The sequence below is a fragment of the Aquarana catesbeiana genome, unplaced genomic scaffold (assembly GCF_042186555.1).
Source record: "Aquarana catesbeiana isolate 2022-GZ unplaced genomic scaffold, ASM4218655v1 unanchor233, whole genome shotgun sequence".
Taxonomy (NCBI): Eukaryota; Metazoa; Chordata; class Amphibia; order Anura; family Ranidae; genus Aquarana; species Aquarana catesbeiana.
The window spans coordinates 4,539,858-4,563,388 of NW_027362661.1; the positions used below are offsets into that span (position 1 = coordinate 4,539,858).

A 23,531-nucleotide genomic window follows, 5' to 3' on the forward strand; every position below is an offset into this window, starting at 1 on the left:
AGGGAACGCTCATTTACTGCCCAAGGTAAGGGGTCCAGAGGTGAAAACCAGTGCTTGAGTTAATCCAAGTAGGTTGCCAAGTAATAGTCCCTGATGTCTATTAGTCCCATTCCCCCTGCTCCTGTATGTTTCATAAGAAGTGTGTGTGTGGGTATTTTGCCCTCTTGCTATATAAATAATTTGAGTGAAGAGTTTAAGGCTTGGAGGTGTTTCCAAGGCAGGGGAAACCGTGTTCTAAAAAGGTAGAGGATTTGGGGGAGAATGAGCATTTTGAAGGATGCTAGGCAGCCTGACCAGGACAGCACATATTTGGCCAAGTGAGTTCCTGGGCAACTTTTTTGGATCAAGTCTCCATGTTAATTTTAGCGAGTCGAGTCGTGTTAGGGGTTGGGGCAAGGGTGATGCCCAAGTATGGGACACCCTGGGAGTTCCAAGTGTGGGAGCGAGGCTTGTAGTGCCTTCTTATAAACGTGTGTAGAAAAGAAAAACAAATACCTTCGCGCTAACTCAAACGTATAAGCTGCTAACACTGCAAATAGAATTTTTGCTGTAAACCATGGAATATATAAATAAGTGCAGCGCTATACTTTTATATCGTGAATTGACAATTGTGCATATCAACATAGAAAAATCCTAAAATAGTAAAAGTCCATTTTCAATAAATCAAAGTCCATTTGTTTGTGAAAACATGAAAATCACCACGTGAGTATATGACTAAAATAATAATTAAGCAATCCCCAAGGTAGTGGAGGCGTACCGTAGATTTTGGACCTAAAAATAGCATATGCTACATAGGTCAACATAAGCATTTATTGCCCAATGGCAATGGTACACAGGATCAGTACCGAAGGAAGATCGACGGTCCTGGAAACTTGCTCAGGGATTATGTGCAAAAACCACACTTGTGCAGATACCACCACCCATATGAATGGAGGCTTACCAAAAGGTTGGGACCCAAAACAGCATATGCTGAATGAGTCAAACAGGCTGGGAATTGCCCTCTGGCAATGAAGAGGAGATCCCAATGGTACACTGGAGAAGAAATCCTGGGGGTGCCTCACCGGGGTACTTCCTCCACATGGAAATTAAGGACGTCCTCAAACATGCCCCATATAGGATAAAAAATGGGCCATACAGTGTAATACCATAAAATTATGAATTTTTATTAAAAATAAAACACTTACATTTAAGGAGTCCCCAGACGAAGTCCTATGTTACGAAACGCGTCGGGAGGACTCCACTGCCGCCTTTTTATTGTATACAAGCGCTTGGTTACTTCTTAAATGTAAGTGTTTTTCTTTTAATAAAAATTCATAATTTTACGGTATTACACTATATGGCCCCTTTTTTATCCTATGTGGGGCATGTTCAAGGACGTCCTTAATTTCCATGTGGAGGAAGTACCCGGTGAGGCACCCCCAGGATTTCTTCTCCAGTGTACCATTGGGATCTCCTCTTCATTGCCAGAGGGCAATTCCCAGCCTGTTTGACTCATTCAGCATATGCTGTTTTGGGTCCCAACCTTTTGGTAAGCCTCCATTCATATGGGTGGTGGTATCTGCACAAGTGTGGTTTTTGCACATAATCCTTGAGCAAGTTTCCAGGACCGTCGATCTTCCTTCGGTACTGATCCTGTGTACCATTGCCATTGGGCAATAAATGCTTATGTTGACCTATGTAGCATATGCTATTTTTAGGTCCAAAATCTACGGTACGCCTCCACTACCTTGGGGATTGCTTAATTATTATTTTAGTCATATACTCACGTGGTGATTTTCATGTTTTCACAAACAAATGGACTTTGATTTATTGAAAATGGACTTTTACTATTTTAGGATTTTTCTATGTTGATATGCACAATTGTCAATTCACGATATAAAAGTATAGCGCTGCACTTATTTATATATTCCATTGTAGTGCTTTCTTAGTTGATTCTGGAGAACTCAAATCTAAAATTAATAACTTGGAAAAAATGTACCTTATAGTGAGATATGTCACTATATCGAGACAGGAGTTGATGTGCCTGAGGTATAATCCACAAAGAGATTAATAGTATGAACAGAGTGACCAATCCTGAAGCATATGGCATTGGCTAGTGGTTCAATTAATAGGGCGTGGGATAGGGGGCATCTCTGACGGGTGCCATTGGTGATCTCAAAGGGTCTAGATAAGAGGTTATAAGTGTATACCTGAGCAGATGGGCACGAGTATAGTGCCAGGATGGCCGATAGGATAGGCCCCTGGAATCCAAACTTAGACAACACACCAAGCATTTAACCCCAATGAACCCAATTGAATGCCTTCTCTGCAACTAAAGACAGGAGCAGAGAAGGCGTTCAGTGAGCTTCAGCATGGTGGAGAAGGTTTATTATTTGCCTAGTAGCATCAGAAGTTTGTCTGCCTTTGGTAAAGCCAGTCTGGTCTGGTTTGATCACTTCAGGGAGGATATTGAACAGGCACCCTGCTAATAGTTTGGCGTAAATCTTAACAACTGCAAAAATTAAAGAGATTGGTCTAAAGTTGGCATGGGATGTTGGTTCCTTCCTTGGTTTGGGGATGTTGACAACGTAAGCCCTCAGCATCTCCAGGGGAAAAGAAGCTTGTGATGGGCACAAATGTGGGGCCAGCTGGTCTTTAAAAAGTTTGTAATAGTCATTTGTGAAGCCATCAGGGCCTGGGGCTTTCCCGTTAGGCAGAGAGTCAATGATTTTAGTGATCTTAGCCACAGTAAATAGAGCATTTAGGGTAGAGAGGTGTTCTTCAGAGAGAGTTGGGAGCTGTAGTCAAGCCAAGTATTCGATGGCCTGGATGGAGGGTGAGTGGGTCAGTTCTGAAATTTTATAGGCCTCCGTAATAGTCTGCAAATGAGTTAGCTATGTCCTGGGATTAAAGATTTTATGGTTAGTGAGAAAGAGAAGGAGGTGGGATATTTTTGGTTATTTGGGAGCGAAGTCTGTTAGCTAGGACCTTGCCAGTGTGATTACCATTTGCAGAGTGTTTTATTTTCGGAGTTCTCGTGATCTTATCATATTATTCGAAATCACGGCCTCTCAATTCCAGCCTAAGTTTAAGAAGAGTGGAGGAGTGTGAAGGGTCAGAAACCGCTTTATTAGCAGATTCCAGCTTATACATTTTGGAAAAGACTGTATCTAGGCGAAGGTTGTATTGTTTCTTGGCTTGGGCATATGCTTGGGTAATTAACCCTTTCATATAGGCCTTATGCTTGTTTCTTACAAGGGGCAGAGGTAATGGAAATATGTGGAAAATCTCTGTGGCTAAATCTTGAAAGGGTGTAAAAGTGGGTCTCCTGTACACAGAGGATATCAGCCTGGAGGGTAGAGGCTTTCTTCCACATCGAGGCCCGTTTTGCTGGGTGGTTCAAGCCTCTGGTATTCAGAGAGACTATTTTAAACCTCGTGTAAGGATGGCTGGTAAGCGGTTGGAGGGAGTCGCAGCTCTAGGCTCAGTGGTAGGTATTTCTTGCCACAGGAGGGAAGGACATGGCCACTGTGAGGGATTGGAGGCAGGAACTTGGTGCCAAGAAGAAGCAGTAGTAGACGCTTATAGTATAGAGTGCATCTTCAAGTGCCGTGGAATTAGAGCAAAAGATAAACCAAGATGGCAAATGGCCACAGGAGAGCAGGTGAAATCAACTGCATGAACTAAACAAAGCAGTAATATCAAAATTAAAAGAGATTCTGGGAAGAACCGTGTGCAGGTAAACTGCTAAACTGTAAGGGGGATAGAGAGAAAGAGACAACAGTCTCCCAGCTGGGGAATTATATAGTTTTGGTCCCCCAGAGGGGCAATTAGGAATCACTTTACCATTTACAAGATCTCCTTTTAGAGACCACTTGCCAGTCCGATGTGATTGTATAAGGGCCTCCGGGGCCAGGAAGGGGTGTGCTCTCTTCTTAGTCCCATCTTCTGAGCAGTTGAAGCCTGCTTTCCAATGACACGACGGTTGAAATTTCTCCATTGGGCGTGATGACCAAGGTGCATGAGTAGCACCAGTGGTGGGTGATGTTGTTCCTCAGAGCCTTGGTGACCATCACTATGTTCTTACGTCTCTGTTAGGTGAATTGCAACAAGTCAGCTAGCAGCTTCAACCTAGAGAGCATCTCCGGAAAAGTGCTCTGCCCAGCGGAAAGCAGACACAATCTTCTTTTTGGCCTGAAAGAGTTGAATCCTCAACAACACATCACATGGGACAGATTGGGGCACGTGAGCAGGTTTCAGGATTCTGTGGATCCTTTCAAGGTCCTCTTGCATCAAGGAGGGAGCCTCAGACTTGAACAAGTCTTGCACACAGTGGGCTAGTTGGGCTTGCTGGTCTGATTCTGGGATCCCCTGGATTTTATTATTGTTCCCGTGGGATCTGTCCTCCGCTACTTTTGCCTTGAGCCACTGGATGTCATTGCTGTATGCGCTGTGGACATCAATAAGTAAGGTAAAGTAGGAGGCATTTTCTCCCATTTAAGCTTCAATTTGAACTACCCTTTTCACCCACTTCACAGAGTTTCCCTTTAAAACTGTGGATGCAGGAGAGCAAGTCGGCCTGCAGGCATGCTCTAAGTGACAGAAGCTATTAATGTGGTGTCAGACTCAGTTGGTCTGAGGTGGGGAAGGATGCTATGGGATCTGGGCGATCAGTTGGAGGGTAAGAATCAGCCTGCATTGTGCCTACCTCCCATGTCATTGAGGAAAGCCTGGTCTTCTTCTGCGTGTACGAGGGGCTGGGCTGCGGGTGGGTTGAAGCTCCAGAGCCTGAGGATGGGTTTAGATTGTGTTGTCCGGCCATCTCAGGACCATGATGCCTGTTCCTGGAGGGCCCTGAGCTTGATCCCGCCTGTTGTGGAAAGCGTCTACCATCTTGTCAAAGCCTTGGAGGTCACGGCCTCCCTTTGTTTCATGGGCATGCCATTGGGTCCCGGATGCAATCTGAAGGCGTCTGGTGGATGCAGAAGCGGCAGTAAGTCCATCAGATTTGTGATTTCCCCAGCTGTGGAGCAGAGCCATCTCACACAGCGGCCATACACTAACGCAGTCACCATGCTCTGATCATTGAGTTATTGACTCCTCCCTCATTATCACTTTCTATTTAAGGTTCCAAAGTTTGAGGATCTTATCACATTATTATCAACCTGTAAATGTCTGTGCTCCAATCAAATCATCAGATATAAAATGTCCAGCTGGTAGAAAATGGGTGCAGACGAAGTAAGGCCTATGTAATGTGCAATTTATTATATGGGATACAAAAGTTAGGACTATACAGTATCAGAATAATGTAATGTACAACATAGAGTATGTAGTGCAGGGGTCAGGAGTATGTAATGTAGAATATAAATTATATAGTGTAAGGGTCAGGAGTATGTAATGTACAATAGGATTTTTAAAACAGCTTACCTGTAAAATCCTTTTTTTTAGGTAAATCACGGGACACAGAGCCATAGTAGTTACTATGTGGGTTATAGGCCACCTGCAGGTAATGGAAACTGGCCCACCCTAAGGCCCCTTTCACACTGAGGCGTTGCAAAACCGTGGTAAAAACGTTGAGCGTTATTAGCGTGTTTTTGCAGCGTTAGTGTTAAAAATAGCGCTAACACCCATGCGTTTTAATCGCGTTTTTGTAGCGTTTTTTTAAGCGTTCGCGTCAGCAAACAACCCGTCCCCCTTACATCACATCCTGTGCACTTCCTGTTTTTTCGTCAGAGAAGAAATAGAACAGGGAGAAGATGGGGTTCCATGAGCTGCTGTTGTTATTTGTGCTATATGTTTGGGAACATATTCTCCAACAACAGAGACCACAACGTCGCTTTTGGGTTCATCCCATCACTCAAATGCACTCTGAGAGAGGACAATTTGTGCTGCTCTATCGTGACCTGAGAGAGCACCCTGATAAATTTAGAAACTACACTCGGATGAGCATTGCAACATAAGTATATCCTAGTTCACTAAACCCTAATCCCACCACTCCTAGTCCCTAACCCCCAATCCTAACCCTAATCCCACCACTCCTAGTCCCAAACTCCTAACCCTAATCCCACCACTCCTAGTCCCAAACTCCTGACCCTAATCCCACACTTCCTAGTCCCTAAACCCCAATCCTAACCCTAATCCCACCCCTCCAAGTCCCAAACTCATAACCCTAATCCCACCACTCCTAGTCCCTAACCCCCAATCCTAACCCTAATCCCACCTCCTAGTCCCAAACTCCCAACCCTAACCCTAATCCCACCCTTCCAATGTCCCAAACTCCAAAAAACAACGTCACAAACTCCTACTAGCTGTGGTTTTTAACAACAAATCTGTTTCTTTCCATAGATCTTCTTGATTTGCTGACACCTGTGTTGTTGAGACGGGATACTAATTGCAGAGATGCAATATCACCATACAAACGCTTACTTATAACGCTGAGGTAAGCTATGTTATGATTCCATGCATTTATTCATAAACCATAAAAATACTACAATTTATTTTTTTAAATTGCACAACGTATGCATAAAATATAATACTGTAATAATATTTTCAAGAATATAGAAATCTATATAATAATAAATTATCATCTTTACTATACGAGTGTTGATCCGACCCGTGAACATCCGCTGCTCATCGTGGATCTCTCCGTTTTTCTCTGCTGAGCTGGCGGATGACAGGGTTTGCGCAGGGACTGCCCTGTCTGATCTCCGCTCTCTCCGATGGGGGATGGGATGAGCACGGACGAGAGCGGGGACGGATGATATCGGGTGTCAGCGGATGTTCATCCACTGCATATGGATGCATGTATGTCCGTATTTCATCCGAAAATGGATGGATTAAATACGGACATACGGTCCGCACATGTGAAAGGGACCTAATATATCCAAATAGCTGAATTATAAAAAACTTTGATTAAAAATAATCAATAAACATGAAAAACATATGACATGAAGGTTTACTAACACTTGTAAGGCCCCTTTCACATGGGATGGATTTGTGTTGATCCAACCCGTGAACATCCACTGCTCAGCGTGGATCTCTCCGTTTTTCCTAGCTGAGCCGGCGGATGACAGGGCGGGACCCGCGCTCTGTGCAGGGACCGCCCTGTCAGATCTCTGCTCTCCCCGATGGGGGATCGGATGAGCACGGACCGTTATCTGCAAACTCAAAGTATGTAACTATTTCATAATTACAGATCTTGATAAAATGAGGGGTGAGGGTGCGAATCCTCTCTAGCGGTGTTAGGAGGAGTAGGAGAAGGAGCTTGAATTGGGGGATAATAATTAGGGGGCATGTCGTATTGGCCTGCATGGAACCTTTTATTAAATTGGGGGGTCATGGACATAATGTTTGGCCCACATGGAGAATTATAAGAAGGGGCACGATAAGATGATTCTTCCCATGGATTCCCATAACGAACATATTGTTGTTGGTTTGGGTTTTCTGAGGTTTGGGCGTGTACACTTTGAGGATTTGATTTTTGTTGGTAAAATTTAATCACTTTCATGATGTCGATTCGAAGATCACATTGGAATTCTTGGTTCACCTGTGCAATCTGAGGAATCAAACTTTTAGTAAAAGATGATATATCATGGTTTTCATTTTTTTGGCTATCAATCAGGTTTCTGACAACATCAATGAATGCCTGCGTTTGCTGGGTTTTTTTAGGTTTGGATCTTAAAGTTGACTTTCGTGGTGGCTCCGATTTTGTTTCTCTGATATCTTCAACATTTTCCTCTTCTGCAACTTGTGGTTCATTAGTAGTGTTGTTTTCTTGAGTAAGCTCCTCTGCCTCACTCTCACTATTGAAATTGCTTTCTGTTCTGATTAAAATATAAATTATTAGACAGTGCTACGTGATTATTGCTATTATTTCTATACATTGCTTTTATGAAAAATGTTACTACTTACTGTCTGTCCTGCATCACTGGTTTTAAAAATTCTAATTCGTAGTAGTGACAGTTAATTCTCCCTTGTTTCCCGCTGGATCCACTTCTGATTTGTTGTTGTCTGAATAACTCTCGTTTGAAGTTGTCTCTTAATGTTTTCCTTCGCTGCTTGATCAGTTTTACTGAAAGATACATTTATTTTTTTATCTTACAGATATCTTGCAACTGGAAATACATACTCATCGCTGCAATATGAATTTCGCATTGGGATATCAACCATAAGCGAAATTGTGAAGCAAACATGTGATGGAATCTGGGATCTGCGAAGTACAGTCATGTCAATTCCAAACAAGGCTAAATGGGAAGATGTTGCACAGCGATTTTTGAACAAGACCAATTTTCCAAACTGTTTAGGAGCTATTGATGGAAAGCATTAGGCTAATAAAACCATGTCATAGTGGAAGCCAGTACTACAATTATAAAAAGTATTTTTCTGTTGTTTTAATGGCAGTTGTCCATGCTGACTATAAATTTATTTATGTAGATATTGGATCATTTGGCAGCAGTGCAGACTCCGCTGTTTTCCAGCATAGTAAATTCGGAAAACGTCTTGCCTATAATGAATTAGATTTACCAGATAACCGACCACTGCCCGGAACAGAGGGACCCGAAATGCCATTTGTGTTTGTAGCCGACGATGCTTTTGCTATTCACGAACATCTCATGAAACCTTATTCGCTGAGAAATCTAGATACACGAAAGAGGATCTTCAGTTACAGGCTGTGTCGGGCACGTAGACTTGTAGAATGCGCTTTCGGTATACTGGCGAACAAGTGGCAAACTTTTCTAAAACCAATAAACCTTAATGTTGAAAACGCATGTAAGGTAATTAAAGCTGCGTGTATACTACATAATGTGGTGAGAGAGAGAGATGGAGTAAATTTTGAGTATACTCTGTCACACAATATTGAACCTGCCGATTTTCTGCATGTACGTGGACCAATAGTAGGATTCACAGTTAGAGATGCTTTTGCAGACTATTTTATGAGTCCGGCTGGTGCACTGAGTTGGCAAGAAAACATGATCTAAACCTTCAATTTATTCAGACTAAATACTTCCTTTGAATAGTTTGATGTATGTTTACTAAGCCATGTATCTATTTGCTTCTGTTACATATTATAATAAATTTAATTGTTCATATGTTTCGTGAGTCAATAATAAAATTACTACATTACATAATAAAGTTATGAACCATATTTCATAAAGAGATTAAAGTCACATGTACAATGATGGGATTAGGTAGGTGGTTGGGACTAGGAGGGGTGGGATTAGGGTTATGATTGGGGGTTAGGGACTAGGAGGGGTGAGATTAGGGTTATGATTGGGGGTTAGGGACTAGGAGGGGTGGGATTAGGGTTAGGATTGGGGGTTTGGGACTAGGAGGGGTGGGATTAGGGTTAGGATTGGGGGTTTGGGACTAGGAGGGGTGGGATTAGGGTTAGGATTGGGGGTTTGGGACTAGGAGGGGTAGGATTAGGGTTAGGATTGGGGGTTTGGGACTAGGAGGGGTGGGATTAGGGTTAGGATTGGGGGTTTGGGACTAGAAGGGGTGACATTAGGGTTAGGATTGAGGGTTTGGGACTAGGAGGGGTGGGATTAGGGTTAGGATTGGGGGTTAGGGACTAGGAGGGGAGGGATTAGGGTTAGGATTGGGGGTTTGGGGCTAGGATTAGGGTTATGATTGGGGGTTTGGGGCTAGGAGGGGTGGGATTAGGGTTAGGATTGGGGGTTTGGGACTAGGAGGGGTGGGATTAGGGTTAGGATTGGGGGTTTGGGACTAGGAGGGGTGGGATTAGGGTTAGGATTGGGGGTTTGGGACTAGGAGGGGTGGGATTAGGGTTAGGATTGGGGGTTTGGGACTACAGAGACATAGAATAGGGTAAAGAATACCGGCATTGGGAATAGGAACTAGATTGGAATTTCAGCTTACATTTCTCAGCTTTTTGGTTTCTTGATAGTGAATTCCAGTTTTGTATATGTAGGTCGGCAACAGCATTCCATCCAGCACTTTTCTTCAAGCGGTTGGAGTACCAGCTATGTTTCTTGTACCAAAGTTCAGGCTGCCTCCGCATTGTGTCAATGAATTCCTCTGGATCTCCACTGCCAGAGGGTCTTTCTGCTATGACTCCTGCAGCTGTAGGCTGCATCTCTACAGATTCCTCTTCCATTGTATTGCTCTGTCTGGTCTCCTGGTATCCCAGCATCCTCCGCTTTACTGCGGTCATGTGACCTTCCCCACAGCTTCTGGGTGGTTTTAAAGCGTTTTTACCGCGGTTTTACAGCGTTTCCCATTCATTTCAATTGGGATAGACGTTTTTACATCGCTATTTTATGCGCCCCAAAGATGCTCCAAAAAAGCTGTTTGCAGGATTTTTTTTAACGCACAGCCAGCACAACGCCTCGGTGTGAAAGGTTACACTGAGATACATGGGGGGGCGTTTTTCATGCGGTATTTAGGCGGTAATTTTAGCGCTAAAACGCCTGAAAAATGCCTCAGTGTGAAAGGGGCCTTAGACAAAAAGTGCACTCCCTATATAACCCCTCCCACTACTGGGAGTACCTCAGTTTTGTAGCAAAGCAATACACATGTATACCAAGAAGTGAGGGACCTCTGTGTCCCCAATGTACATTTTTTACAGGTAAACTGTTTTAAAAATCCTTTTTTCTTTTCATACATCAGGGGACACAGAGCCATAGTAGTTACTATGTGGGATGTCCCAGAGCAATGCCAACTGAAGGGAGGGAGACACAACAAAAGTAGGGCACCAAGAGTCTAGAGGACTTATACTGTAGCCTGCAGTACACTGCGCCCAAAGGTGATATCCTCATAATCTTTTACATCTACTTAATAGAATCTGGTAAATGTATGGATTGAAGACCGAGTTGCGGCCTTGCAGATCTGAGCCATGGAGGCTTGGTGATGCACTGCCCAAGAAGCAACAGAACAGCCCTGGTGGAGTGCGCTTTAATATGAAAAGGAGGAATTTTCCCCTTTAAACCCTAAGCTTGAACAATCATGCTTGAACAATCACTTGACGAATCCATTTAGAAATGGTAGATTTCAACGCCGCCTGTCCTCTTTTAGGACCGTCTGGCAACACAAACAAAACATCTGTTTTACGAATCTGAGCAGTCGCTTTCAAATAGACCTTGACCTCTCTCACCACATCAAGAGAATGTAGTGACTTTTCTTCCACAGAACGAGGTTCTGGAAAAATTGAAGGCAGAACAATATCCCGGTTTAAATGAAAACCTGACACTACCTTCGGTAGGAAATTAGGATGAGGCCGCAATACAACCTTATCCTTATGAATAATCAAATATGGCTCTTTACAGGAAAGAGCAGCCAACGCTGATACTCTTCTTGCAGAATATATGGCAACCAAGAAAACTATTTTCCTCTTCAAGAGGATCAAGGGAATACCTTGAATTGGTTCAAAAGGCTGTTTTTGTAAAGCCGACAGGACTAAATTTAAGTCCCAAGGGTTCAGGGGTGACTTAATTGGGGGATTAATCTGCGTTACCCCCTGAATAAGGTTATGAACCAGAGAGTGTGAAGCAAGTGGTCGCTGAAAAAAACAAACAATGATAAGGCCGACACCTGGCTCTTGATAGTACTCAAGGCCAGCTTCGATTCTAATCCCATCTGTAGGAACTTAAGGATTCACACCAGGAGACATATGCCTTCCAGACTCTACAATATATGATTCTGGAGGCCGGCTTCCTAGCATTAACCAAGGTAGAAACTACTGAAGCCGGCAGCCCATGGTCCTTTAGAATGTGGGTTTCAATAGCCAAACCGTTAAATTTAGCATTTCTATGGTAGGATGGAACACCGGACTTGCGAGAGAAGGTCTGACCACAGGGGCAGGGTCCCCTACTGCCATCCTTATGATCTCGGCAAACCAAGATCTCCTGGGCCACCAGAATCACCTCCTTTCTTTCTTGCTTGATCCTGCGTAGGAAAGGCGGAAGCAGCAGAACATCGGATCCCTTGTTCTTGACACAAAGTTGTCGATCTTGTTGTTGAACCTGGACGCAAACAGATCCATGTTCGGAACTCCCCATTTTTGGCATATTGACAGAAAGATGTCGGGGTGAAGAATATGATTCACCTCTCTCTGGGCCGCAGGACTTCTTGTGCCCCCTTGGTGATTGATATGAGCCACAGCTGTGGCATTGTCGGATTGGATCCTGACAGGATAATTCCGTAGTCTGAGTGTCCAGGCCTTTAGGGCCAGGCGTACTGCCCGAATCTCTAGAATATTGATGGGCAAGGTCAACTCTGATTTGGACCACTTCCCTTGGACAGACGCTTCTTCAAGGACTGCTCCCCAGCCCAAAAGGCTGGCATCTGTTGTTACTACTTTCCAGGTAACCGGTAGAAAGGATTTTTCTTTTTGAAGATTTTTAGATATTAACCACCAGTTGAGGCTTTGGCGCACTTTGGCGGATAAACGCATCTTGAAGTCCAGAGTTTGGACCCTCTTGTTCCAAGTTGACAGGATACTGTTTTGCAGAAGGCTTGAATGAAACTGCGCATATGGAACAGCCTCGAAAAAAGCCACCATTTTTCCCAATAAACTCATGCAAAGATGAATAGAAGGATTCTTCTTTGTTTTGACCAACCGAATCAGTTCCTTTAAGGAACCGATTCTTTCCTGGGGCAAAAATACCCCTCTCTGGACTGTATCTATGATCAGCCCTAAGTACTGCAATCTCCTTGATGGTTTTAAGGAGTATTTTTCTAGGCTGAGGATCCAACCTAAGTATTCCAGGTAGCTGACTGCGGTGACCAGACTTTGGTTTGATCTATTGGCTACCGACTGATCTATCAAGAGTAGATTGTCTAAGTAGGCTAGTATCGTTATACTTTGAGCCCTTAACCTAGCTAAAGGAGGAGCCAGGATCTTTATAAACACTTGAGGTGCAGTAGCTAACCCGAAAAGGTAGAGCTACTATCTGGAAATTAAGATTTTCTACCTCAAAGCATAGAAATTTCTGGTGAGCGGGGAAGATCGGCACATGGAGATATAAGCATCCTTGATGACACCAGAAGTTCTCCCCCTTGTAGGAAGGGGACTACTGATCGCATAGACTCCATGCGAAAAAAGGAGTTTAGATCTTTGAAATCCAGAATGTCCATTTGGATTTAACCAAACCCCAACCTCTGCTCTTACCATTACCACTTTTGCCAAAAAAAAAAATGGTCCAATGCTTGAAAGAAAGACTTTTTTTTCTCTGCATCCTTAGGAACGTTTGGTCTGAGAAAAAACGAGGAGACGGGAACTCTTGGAACTCCAGCTTGTACCTTGAGGCTTTTGAGGAAGTCCCCCATTCGTCTTCCTGTCAGATCCTTGAGAACTGCAGAAGAATTCCCCCTATTGAGCGAGCGGGGCGCCTCCTCATAAGGAGGCTTCAGTATCTTGTAAGTTTCCTCCCCCATGACCTCTTTTGTCCCTGGGGTTAATTCTGAGGATTACCTTTTGAACCTGATGGCGGAAGCCATCGTGACTGCCTGGAGGCTGATGCCCCTGGCACAAAAGAATAAGCTTTAAAAAAATATTTACTCCTTTACTTAAATGGCAAAAGGGGTACTTTTCCCACTAGAATTTCTTTGGAAGAATTATCCAAACATCCTCAAATAGCTATTTCACCGCAAAAGGAAGACTAGCCAGGAGCTTCTGCATGGTGAAAGGAAGTTTATCCTCCGCTGACGTGCGTTCCCGCACTCATGCGTTTAGCTATTTGTGTTACCAACAATGTGCACAGCACTGTGTATAGCACCTGGTATTCCCAGGTGGTCTCCCATACAGGTACTAACCAGGCCTGACCCTGCTTAGCCTCTGAGATCAGACAAGATCAGGTGCTTCCAGGGCGATATGGCCGTAGGCATCTCAGCAGTTGTGCGTTTGGCTAGTTTATAAGCAAGCACCTGCATGAGGACCTTGTGGAGGTTCTACAAAAGAAACTCACAAAGCAATTATTGCAAACATAAAGCTGCCAGATCCTGGGCCTGCTGAGCAGGATACCTTGAACACCTGTTAAACTGGCCTCACAACGATTAAGCAATTACTGTCAGCGCAGGCTGTTCAATCTGCCAGAGAAAAAAGTGTTTGTTTATTTTTTTAACAGGAATTCCAACTTTTTATCCGTTGGATGCCTAAGCATTTGAGCATTGTCTGCCGAACAAAAGTTCTTAATCACAGAAGATAATGCAGCGTTAATTGCTGGTATACTCTACTTGTGAATTTCCTCCACCATAGGATAAAGTGTAAAAAACTTTTTTAGGAGGAAAAATAATGTTTATCTGGGAGATCCTCTCAGATACAAAAAAAGCTTTTCCAACAATAATGGACAGGAAAAGGCATGCACAGTTTTAGGAGGCTTTAGTGAACCCAAACACTCAGTTAAGGGAGCATAAATGTGGAGCGGACCATTCAGCAAGAAATTGCACCAGCTGATTCTCCCACATTTGACACCTCAGAAGAGGAGTCATCAGCCTCACCACGGTCCCCTGAGGGGATTCGTCTTCTCCCGCCCCTAGTTCCTCAGTTTGAGGGTCCTGGGCAATGGAAGGGAACCCGTGCGATTAAAGTCACTAAACTTTTTTTTTTTTTTTTTAAACCATCATGGCTGAAAAAAGATCTTTTGGTAAAATACACAGGGGCTGCAGTGTTGAAAACAGTTGCAGACATTTCATGCCCCTGATGCTCATTCTGACCAGCCACTCCCTCTCAGGGGAGGATGCCATTTGTAGAGATGAGTAGGCTTTCCAGAGCTTGAGGGGGACCCTTTTAGCTCTATTTTGGGGGTGTTTTAACGATCTGACTTTTGGGATCAGCTTGTGAGTGAGGGAGGGATGGCGTGATGGAGACAATTCATAAGAAAAATTTTACAAATTTCTTAGAAAAACTCCACTTACCTTTCCCACCGCAGGGTTTTCTGTGGTAAACCAACAGACCCAATCTTCCCCCTTCACGGTGGGTTCTGTTAAACCTTCAGGAGCTGGGGATCCTCGGGGAAACCCACAATCCTGGACCTGTAATAGGACCTGTAAAGTGTAAAACTTTATGGCCTTAATACCAAAAAGTACTGGATTCCGGGGTCCAGCTCTCAAAAGAGAAGCGTTCACAGGCAAAAACCTTGTTTCTTCGGACACGAGGCCCGGGTACCATTCGACTCGGCTAGAAAGACACCTTGAATGGATCCGTCTACATAGCTAGCCCCATCAAGGATTGCTCCAGAGGAGCTCAGCACATTTTTACTCTGTGACCAACACCTAGACACTGGTGAAAAAAAAACTGAGGTACTCCCAGTAGTGGGAGGGGTTATATAGGGAGTGCACTTTTTGTCTTAGGGTGGGCCAGTGTCCATCACCTAAAGGTGGCCTATAACCCACATAGTAACTACTATGGCTCTGTGTCCCCTGATGTATGAAAATAAATAAATTATACAGTGTAAGGGTCAGGACTCATAATATTGGTATTCAGTAATCAGCGGAAAATTAAACGTTTACTTGAGGCAAGTTGCAGAGGTCCCACACCGCTGCCTCCCATCTCCTGAGACTGCACTCAGTGACTTGGGTCTGAGACTATACAGACATATCCCTCCATCCGGCACAGGCAGCAGATAACAGAGCAAGTAATCCTGGGAGAATTGTTCTCTCAGAGATCTTACTAGACCCGGGTATGGGGAAGGAGACCCAAGGCCTTTACCCCAGGTGCCTAGGTCTAGTAATATCTAAGATAAAACTAAAACTTTGCTTCCAGCTGAACCCCAGAACTTCCATAAATCCAATCTAGATACATAAATTGTGTCTGCAGCACAGAGAAGGAAGATTATCCGAGAGAAATACAGGAATACAGGACGGGGAACACAGCTCAGGAAAGTGACCAGGGGATTACAGGCTGATATCACCCAGTCCCCGCCCTACTCTGGACCAATCAGTGAGCAGTATGGGTGGAGGAATGTATTTAGTGTTAATGACCCACCTGTGCTGATCTCTGTAGGAGTGTCCTCCTCTATAAATATCCCCGTTATTCCATCCTCCTCCATAGACTGCTGATCATCCCTCACATACCTCTCTTCTTCTTCTGCTTTCACCTCAAATTCTATATCGATTGGATCTCCACTCTAAATCAAGAAAATGAGAGAAAATATAATCTGTAAAATATAATCTTTGATATTGTGACATCACATAAAAAATCCAAACATTATTTCCACAAGTTCATGTTTTAGATGCTCCGTCCCACCAACCTTGCAATAGGGAGGGATGTTGGGACCTTGCTGTGTGGAATCCCGGGAATCCAGATGACGGGGACATCTCTCTGGTGGGTTCCTGGTATTAGGTGGCTCCATCATATCCTTGTGTCCTTCTGAAATCTCCTCCATCACTCCATACTCCTCATCCTCCTCTTTATACTCTTCTTTAACATCAATATTATCATCCCCGAGGTTTCCACTCTGAATATATAATAAAACATTCATTGTAACAATCATGCTGTGTATAAATCAGAACTACCAATAATTGTCAATCATCTACCTGATGATGGTGATGGATGGTGTACAGATCTTTGTGTTCTTTTAGAGACTCTGACTCCTCCATCACTCCATCCTCCTCTTTTATCTCTTCTTTAACTTCAAATTTTGACTCTCTCAGGTTTCCACTCTGAATATATAACAAAAATGACATCAATTGTAACAATGCAGATAATGTACAGATCCTAATGATACGATCAGTGATTGTTCCTCATCTACCTGATGATGGTGAGGGATGGTGTGACCTTCCTGTGTGGAATCCTGGGAATACAGAGGACGGGGACATCTCTCTGGTGGGTTCCTGGTATTAGGTGGCTCCATCTTATCCTTGTGTCCTTTTGAAAACTCCTCCATCACTCCATACTCCTCATCCTCCTCTTTATACTCTTCTTTAACATCAATGTTATCATCCCCGAGGTTTCCACTCTAAATATATATTAAAAACACACACTGTAACAAACATAATTGTTTAAAAATAATCACAAGGTATTGTTCCTCATCTACCTGATGATGGTGGGGGATGGTGTGATCTTCCTGTGTGGAATCCCGGGAATACAGAGGACGGGGACATCTCTCTGGTGGGTTCCCATTACTGGATCCATCTGTAGGAAACACACACACTGACTGAATACATTGTTTCTATGTGTTTATCAGATGATGGGGGATCTAGGTGGACCATCCGTACTGCTCTCTCCTTTACAATAAAGTCTCCTCTTACCCGGTGATGTGAGGGGCGGCTGATTGTCCATCATGACGTCCTTGTAGAGATCCTTGTGTCCTTCTAAATACTCCCACTCCTCCATGGAGAAATAGACAGTGACATCCTGACACCTTATAGGAACCTGACACACACAATGATACAGTCACCATCCAGACACATCCCTTGTCTGTTACTGGATAATGTCCCAGAATTCCCAGCACTGCTCACCTCTCCTCCATGATCTCTCTGGTGACTTCTAGAATCTTCTTTGTATTTCTCTATTCTATCAGGGAGGGAGGTGGAGGCAATGTGATGGTCATATGATCTCCAGACTTCACAGGAGAAAAACTCTAGATCTGAACACAAATGGTAAAATGAAATGTTATTCCCAGAATCCTCCTCACCATTCAGGTCTCCATTTTATTAAAGCCTCACTTCAGACTGAGATATAATTTACCCACACAGGACCCCCACACTATGCAGGTTCAAAGCTTGTAGCAGGCATTCTGACATCATTACATACAATGCAGGACCAAAAGTCCTACTTTGTAAGTAAGGATGCCAAGGGTCCGCCCACATCCTAAGAGCATCAGAAAAAAAAGGCAGATGGAAGGACATTGGGAGGAGGAGCTGTGAGGTCAGTGTGATGTCATAGGATTCTCTGACTTCAGATGGAGGGACATTTGGATGGGGAGATTTGAGGGGTCCTCTATATGAGGCTCCCATGCAAACCAAATCATTGTTCCTGGGTGTGTCCTACCTCTCCTAAAATGAAGAGTGAACTTTGACCTTTACAATACAGAAATCTGTCAGGAATCTGTGAAAGTAAGCTCTCATGTGATCAGGTGACGTGCGGAGGAATGGAATGTAAATAGCAGACAATTTTCTCCAGAGCTCCTAATGGTGGGGATGGATTTTGCTGAGTGCTGGTGCCAAGTTTCCACCCCCAGGATCACTGCAGGTGTGGAGAAAAGCTGTGTAAGAGGATATGGAGGAGAGATGAGGAGGAGATCCAGGAATCAGGATAAAGGTCAGGACAAGCAACAGACGAGCGCATCCAAGAGATGAAGCCGGGGTCACTACACAGAAAATCAATCCAAGGAAACAACAGGCAGGACGAGGAATAGCAAGAAGGAGCTCAGAGACAAATGAGAATATTGCTCAGCCAATGGGAGATGATCTCAGCATGACTTACATAATGAAGGAGATGAGGGGGAGGGGAGGAAGTCACTTATGGTGACCATAGAGACATGGAAATTCAGCTGGTTCAGCAGGGATCGGTCACATTTCCATCCATGTGTGGTCACTGCCGGATAAAAGTCACTCGATCAGCGGCTGCAGCCAATAGCTTCATCACTGATCTGTGTATTCTGAGAGCGGAGGAGCGCCCCCCATTGTCAGAATACAATAGTGCAGCGGGGAGGATTCCCCCATCCCCCTCCAATGTATGGATGGGGGATAGACATGTGCGCCATCAATAAATTCGTTTCGTTTGAAAATTAATTCGTATTTCGTGTCCTAAATTCAATTAGAATTCCTACAAAATACGAATTTTCATTAGATTCGTAAACTTTTCGCAAAATAACGAAAGTTCGTTATGATGAATTTATCATTATGAGGGGCTCCCACCATCCCTGTGCTGACTTCCTCTGATTGGGGAACAAAACACCAGTCACGTTTCTGTTGTAACGGAATATGGATCCGAAATTCATTAACGAAATTTCGTGTAAAATTCGTAAGCATAGAAATTCCCATAGGGTTCCCACCATCCCTGTGCTGAGTTCCCAGGTCTGTACACCCGCTGTGCCCATTATGAAGGGCTCCCACCATCCCTGTGCTGAGTTCCCAGGTCTGTACACCTGCTGTGCCCATTATGAGGGGCTCCCACCATCCCTGTGCTGAGTTCCCAGGTCTGTACACCCGCTGTGCCCATTATGAAGGGCTCCCACCATCCCTGTGCTGAGTTCCCAGGTCTGTACACCCGCTGTGCCCATTATGAGGGGCTCCCACCATCCCTGTGCTGAGTTCCCAGGTCTGTACACCTGCTGTGCCCATTATGAGGGGTTCCCACCATCCCTGTGCTGAGTTCCCGGGTCTGTACACCCGCTGTGCCCATTATGAGGGGCTCCCACCATCCCTGTGCTGAGTTCCCAGGTCTGTACACCCGCTGTGCCCATTATGAGGGGCTCCCACCATCCCTGTGCTGAGTTCCCAGGTCTGTACACCTGCTGTGCCCATTATGAGGGGTTCCCACCATCCCTGTGCTGAGTTCCCGGGTCTGTACACCCGCTGTGCCCATTATGAGGGGTTCTCACCATCCTTGTGCTGAGTTCCCAGGTCTGTACACCCGCTGTGCCCATTATGAGGGGCTCCCACCATCCCTGTGCTGTGCTAACTTCCTGAGGTTTTAACTTTTAGGTTTGTTAACTTTTCGTAACAATTACGAATGTTCGTTATGAATTTGGATCCGAAATTCGTAAACGAAATTTCGTACAGAATTCAATGAGAAGGGGGGGGGGGGGGGTGTGGAGGCGCCAACTTACATACACTTAGTAGGTTAGTAGGTTCAGATGGGGTGGCGATGTCCATCGAGGGTTGTGATGTCCTGGGATGTGCTGTTGTAGAAGTGCAGGCTTCAGTGGCGGTCCTTCGGCTCAGGGGATGTTTGGTCCTGGTCGAAAAAAGGCTATACAGCGGTGTCCAATGTGTGGAAGCTCCACGCTAACCACCCTGGAACGCGGAAGTGACGTCAGCGTTGCACAGAAAACATCCAGACACAGAGGGGAGATAGTACAGGCTACACGCTCAGGGCTCACAGCTCCTTCTACTGGCCTGTTTGCTCTCAGGAGGAGAGCAACTTAAATAGAGGTACAGGACATCTGACTGAAGGGATGTGGGCGGGACGTCCAGGGCTGTGGAACCATAACAGTAAGCGGACCCGCATTGTAAAGAAAAATAAATAAAAATATAAAAGTTGGAAATGGGGAAAGACATGTTCAAAGTCAATAGTTTAATGTAAAAGAAAAAAATTATTTAATATAATAGAAGTCATTAATTTAATAAAGCAACTATTTCATATATTAAAAAATGATAAAAAATGAATAAAAAGTGAGTGTGAAAAAGGATTAAAAAATGCATGGAAATGCACTGTTGGTTGGTGAACAATGGAGCACATTATGGGATAAAAAAGTAGAGGGGAGGGAAAGACTTTATCCCCCAAGTTACGCATTATCCCAGGGAAACGGAAAATGAACCCAGTGGGAATTGTTTATCTATAGGGGACAAGGATGAGGTTGATGGCAAAAAATAACAGAAAAAGATAAAAAAACATATTAGTAAAAAATAGTGGGGGTCGAACCACAATAAAGAGCGTGTCTCTATTTCTTCATTGAGTCCCCCCGGTGAAAGAGTGTTCAAAGAATATATCCAGTACATTTCTTGCTGACATAAACGTTTGAAACGTCCTGCAGTCGGAAGATCTCTGGAAATGGCTTCTATAACCCAGACTTTGAGGCCTGTGGTAGATTTTTGATGTTCCTTCAGGAAATGGAGAGGGACACTGTGTTTGTCTCAGCCTTTCTCTATGAAACGCCTGTGTTCGCCAAAACGTTGGCGTAAGGTGCATATAGTCCTGCCCACATAAAACAGGCCACATGGGCAGGTCAGGCAGTATACCACGTACTCACTAGAGCAATTGTGGAATTCTTTTATTATATATGGTTTTCCTTGGATGGTGAAGTCTTTTTCTGCCCGTGATTCACAAATTTACAGGTGAGACATCATTTCTTCCTACATTGATACATTCCCACTAATGGAATGTGGGGAATGTATAAGATTGAAGTGGATGGGGTATTTTTGATTTTACTAGGTGCTATTTTACTCTTTTTAGGTTTTTGGCTTTGCGGTAGGATACCCTGGGTTGTTGGGTAAGAGAGGAGCCAAAAAATAAGTCTCTGAGCAGGATGCACCAATGTTTGGCTATGATGTTCTCCATTTTTTTATGACAGTCATGAAAGTTTTGAATCGTGTTGGTTGTAAATCATCTACAGTTTTTGCCTTTAGTGGAAGTTTTATTGCTTGTTGACTGAAGGCTTTTTGGACCAGATTTGGTGGGTACCATTTGTCCTGGAATTTTTCTGAGAGGAGTTTGCCCTGTTTGCCCTTTGCCCTGTGTATGGTAGTCTATGCCCTGTGTATGGTAGTCTATGCCCTGTGTATGGTAGTCTTCGTCTTTGGTACAGTTTTGCCAAATTCTATGGAATTGACTTTTAGGTATATTTTTGATCCATCTTGGGTGGTGACAGCTCTGGTAGTGGATGTAGGAGAATTTCCAGCGGTTGGTTTGACAAAATTTGTGCCGTGCTCAACAAAGGGCTCCACACTCTCTTTTGGACCATCCCAGATTATGCTGCCCATATTATCTCCTACGGACGTTTCATCGATGATATCGTAATTAATCTGGGATGGTCCAAAAGAGAGTGTGGAGCCCTTAGTTGAGCACTGCAACCACAATTCCCTGGGGCTATCCTTCACTCATGTTCAAGACCCTAACAAATTAGCCTTCCTGGACTTAGAACTTTTCCACAGTGAATCCCAAATACATGCCACAAATTACACCAACACCATATGACCGTGTCAGCAGAGTTGGCGCCTCCACAACCCCCCCCCCCCCAGTTTCTTCCCATTGCTATGCTTACAGAGGCTATGGACACCCTCTGAGGATGGCTGCCTCCTCTCTCTTCCCCCTTGTTTGAAACATTGTTTCAAATGTACTATCAGAACCATTATTGCACCATTCCATTCTAGATATCGCAAAATCTGGAGCGCCGGAAAAACCCCTCTTCTTCTTAAATTCGTACAGAATTCGTATGCATAAAAATTTGGATTTCCAGAAATTCGTACGAATTTTCGATTTGTACGGAACTAATCGCACATGTCTAAGGGAATCACTTCAGTTTTTTTTACTCAGTCCACCGATTGAACGATAAAACTGAACCATTTATGGCCAGCTTTGGAAGGAAGATATATTCATCATCAACTGATCCCCCTGAAGGGGTTCATCTACATATTACCTCCTCTGCCGTCTTCTCTCTAGTCTTATCAAATGGAATGTCTGCCAGTACCTGACATCACTTCCTGTCTGTATTCCATAGAGACTTCCTGTCTGGGTAGAGGTGAGATCACCACCTTGTGGAGATCAGAGGAACTGCAACCCTGGAAAACATCTCGTAGTGTGAACACGGCCTTGTGCTGTGTGTGTATGTACTGTATATCCTTCCCCTTTCTCTCCTCCCTGAGTGTGTATGAAGAGGCGGAGCTTTGAGTGTGTATGAAGAGGCGGAGCTCTGAGTGTGTATGAAGAGGCGGAGCTCTGAGTGTGTATGAAGAGGCGGAGCTCTGAGTGTGTATGAAGAGGCGGAGCTCTGAGTGTGTATGAAGGGGTGGAGCTCTGAGTGTGTATGAAGAGGCGGAGCTCTAAATGTGTATGAAGAGGCAGAGCTCTGAGTGTGTATGAAGAGGCGGAGCTCTAAATGTGTATGAAGAGGCAGAGCTCTGAGTGTGTATGAAGAGGCGGAGCTCTAAATGTGTATGAAGAGGCGGAGCTCTGAGTGTGTATGAAGAGGAGGAGCTCTGAGTGTGTAGGCGGAGCTCTGAGGGTGTATGAAAAGGCGGAGCTCTGAGTGTGTATGAAGAGGCGGAGCTCTGAGTGTGTATGAAGAGGCGGAGCTCTGAGTGTGTGTGAAGAGGCGGAGCTCTGAGTGTGTATGAAGAGGCGGAGCTCTGAGTGTGTATGAAGAGGCGGAGCTCTGAGTGTGTTTGAAGAGGCGGAGCTCTGAGTGTGTATGAAGAGGCGGAGCTCTGAGTGTATATGAAGAGGCGGAGCCCTGAGTGTGTATGAAGAGGCGGAGCTCTGAGTGTGTATGAAGAGGCGGAGCCCTGAGTGTGTATGAAGAGGCGGAGCCCTGAGTGTGTATGAAGAGGCGGAGCTCTGAGTGTGTATGAAGAGGCGGAGCTCTGAGTGTGTATGAAGAGGGGGAGCTCTGAGTGTGTATGAAGAGGCGGAGCCCTGAGTGTGTATGAAGAGGGGGAGCTCTGAGTGTGTATGAAGAGGTGGAGCTCTGAGTGTGTATGAAGAGGCAGAGCCCTGAGTGTGTATGAAGAGGCGGAGCTCTAAATGTGTATGAAGAGGCAGAGCCCTGAGTGTGTATGAAGAGGGGGAGCTCTGAGTGTGTATGAAGAGGGGGAGCTCTGAGTGTGTATGAAGAGGCAGAGCCCTGAGTGTGTATGAAGAGGCGGAGCTCTAAATGTGTATGAAGAGGCGGAGCTCTGAGTGTGTATGAAGAGGCAGAGCTCTGAGTGTG

At 44.5% G+C, this 23,531-nt stretch overlaps 3 protein-coding genes and 1 pseudogene across 3 annotated transcripts in view; 1 reads left to right on the top strand and 3 right to left on the bottom strand.

Annotated features, from left to right (window-relative positions):
• The window catches only part of LOC141121823 (uncharacterized), a 49,173-nt gene extending 29,015 nt beyond the window's left edge, over positions 1 to 20,158 (bottom strand). The window contains exons 1-8 of the mRNA XM_073611539.1: positions 19,713 to 20,158; positions 17,398 to 17,525; positions 17,188 to 17,311; positions 16,974 to 17,071; positions 16,689 to 16,895; positions 16,474 to 16,599; positions 16,188 to 16,394; positions 15,923 to 16,064 (exon numbers count right to left, since the gene is read on the bottom strand). Of these exons, the coding sequence (XP_073467640.1) occupies positions 15,923 to 16,064; positions 16,188 to 16,394; positions 16,474 to 16,599; positions 16,689 to 16,895; positions 16,974 to 17,071; positions 17,188 to 17,311; positions 17,398 to 17,525; positions 19,713 to 19,758 (1,078 nt within the window). The 5' untranslated portion in view covers positions 19,759 to 20,158. The remainder of the gene's footprint in view (positions 1 to 15,922; positions 16,065 to 16,187; positions 16,395 to 16,473; positions 16,600 to 16,688; positions 16,896 to 16,973; positions 17,072 to 17,187; positions 17,312 to 17,397; positions 17,526 to 19,712) is intronic.
• The window catches only part of LOC141121849 (uncharacterized), a 380,396-nt gene that overhangs the window by 303,855 nt on the left and 53,010 nt on the right, over positions 1 to 23,531 (bottom strand). The window lies entirely within an intron of this gene.
• LOC141121834 (uncharacterized) overlaps positions 1 to 23,531 on the top strand; it is a 315,649-nt gene that overhangs the window by 78,914 nt on the left and 213,204 nt on the right. The gene's annotated exons all lie outside the window — the stretch shown is intronic.
• LOC141121914 (5S ribosomal RNA) lies at positions 13,704 to 13,822 on the bottom strand (annotated as a pseudogene).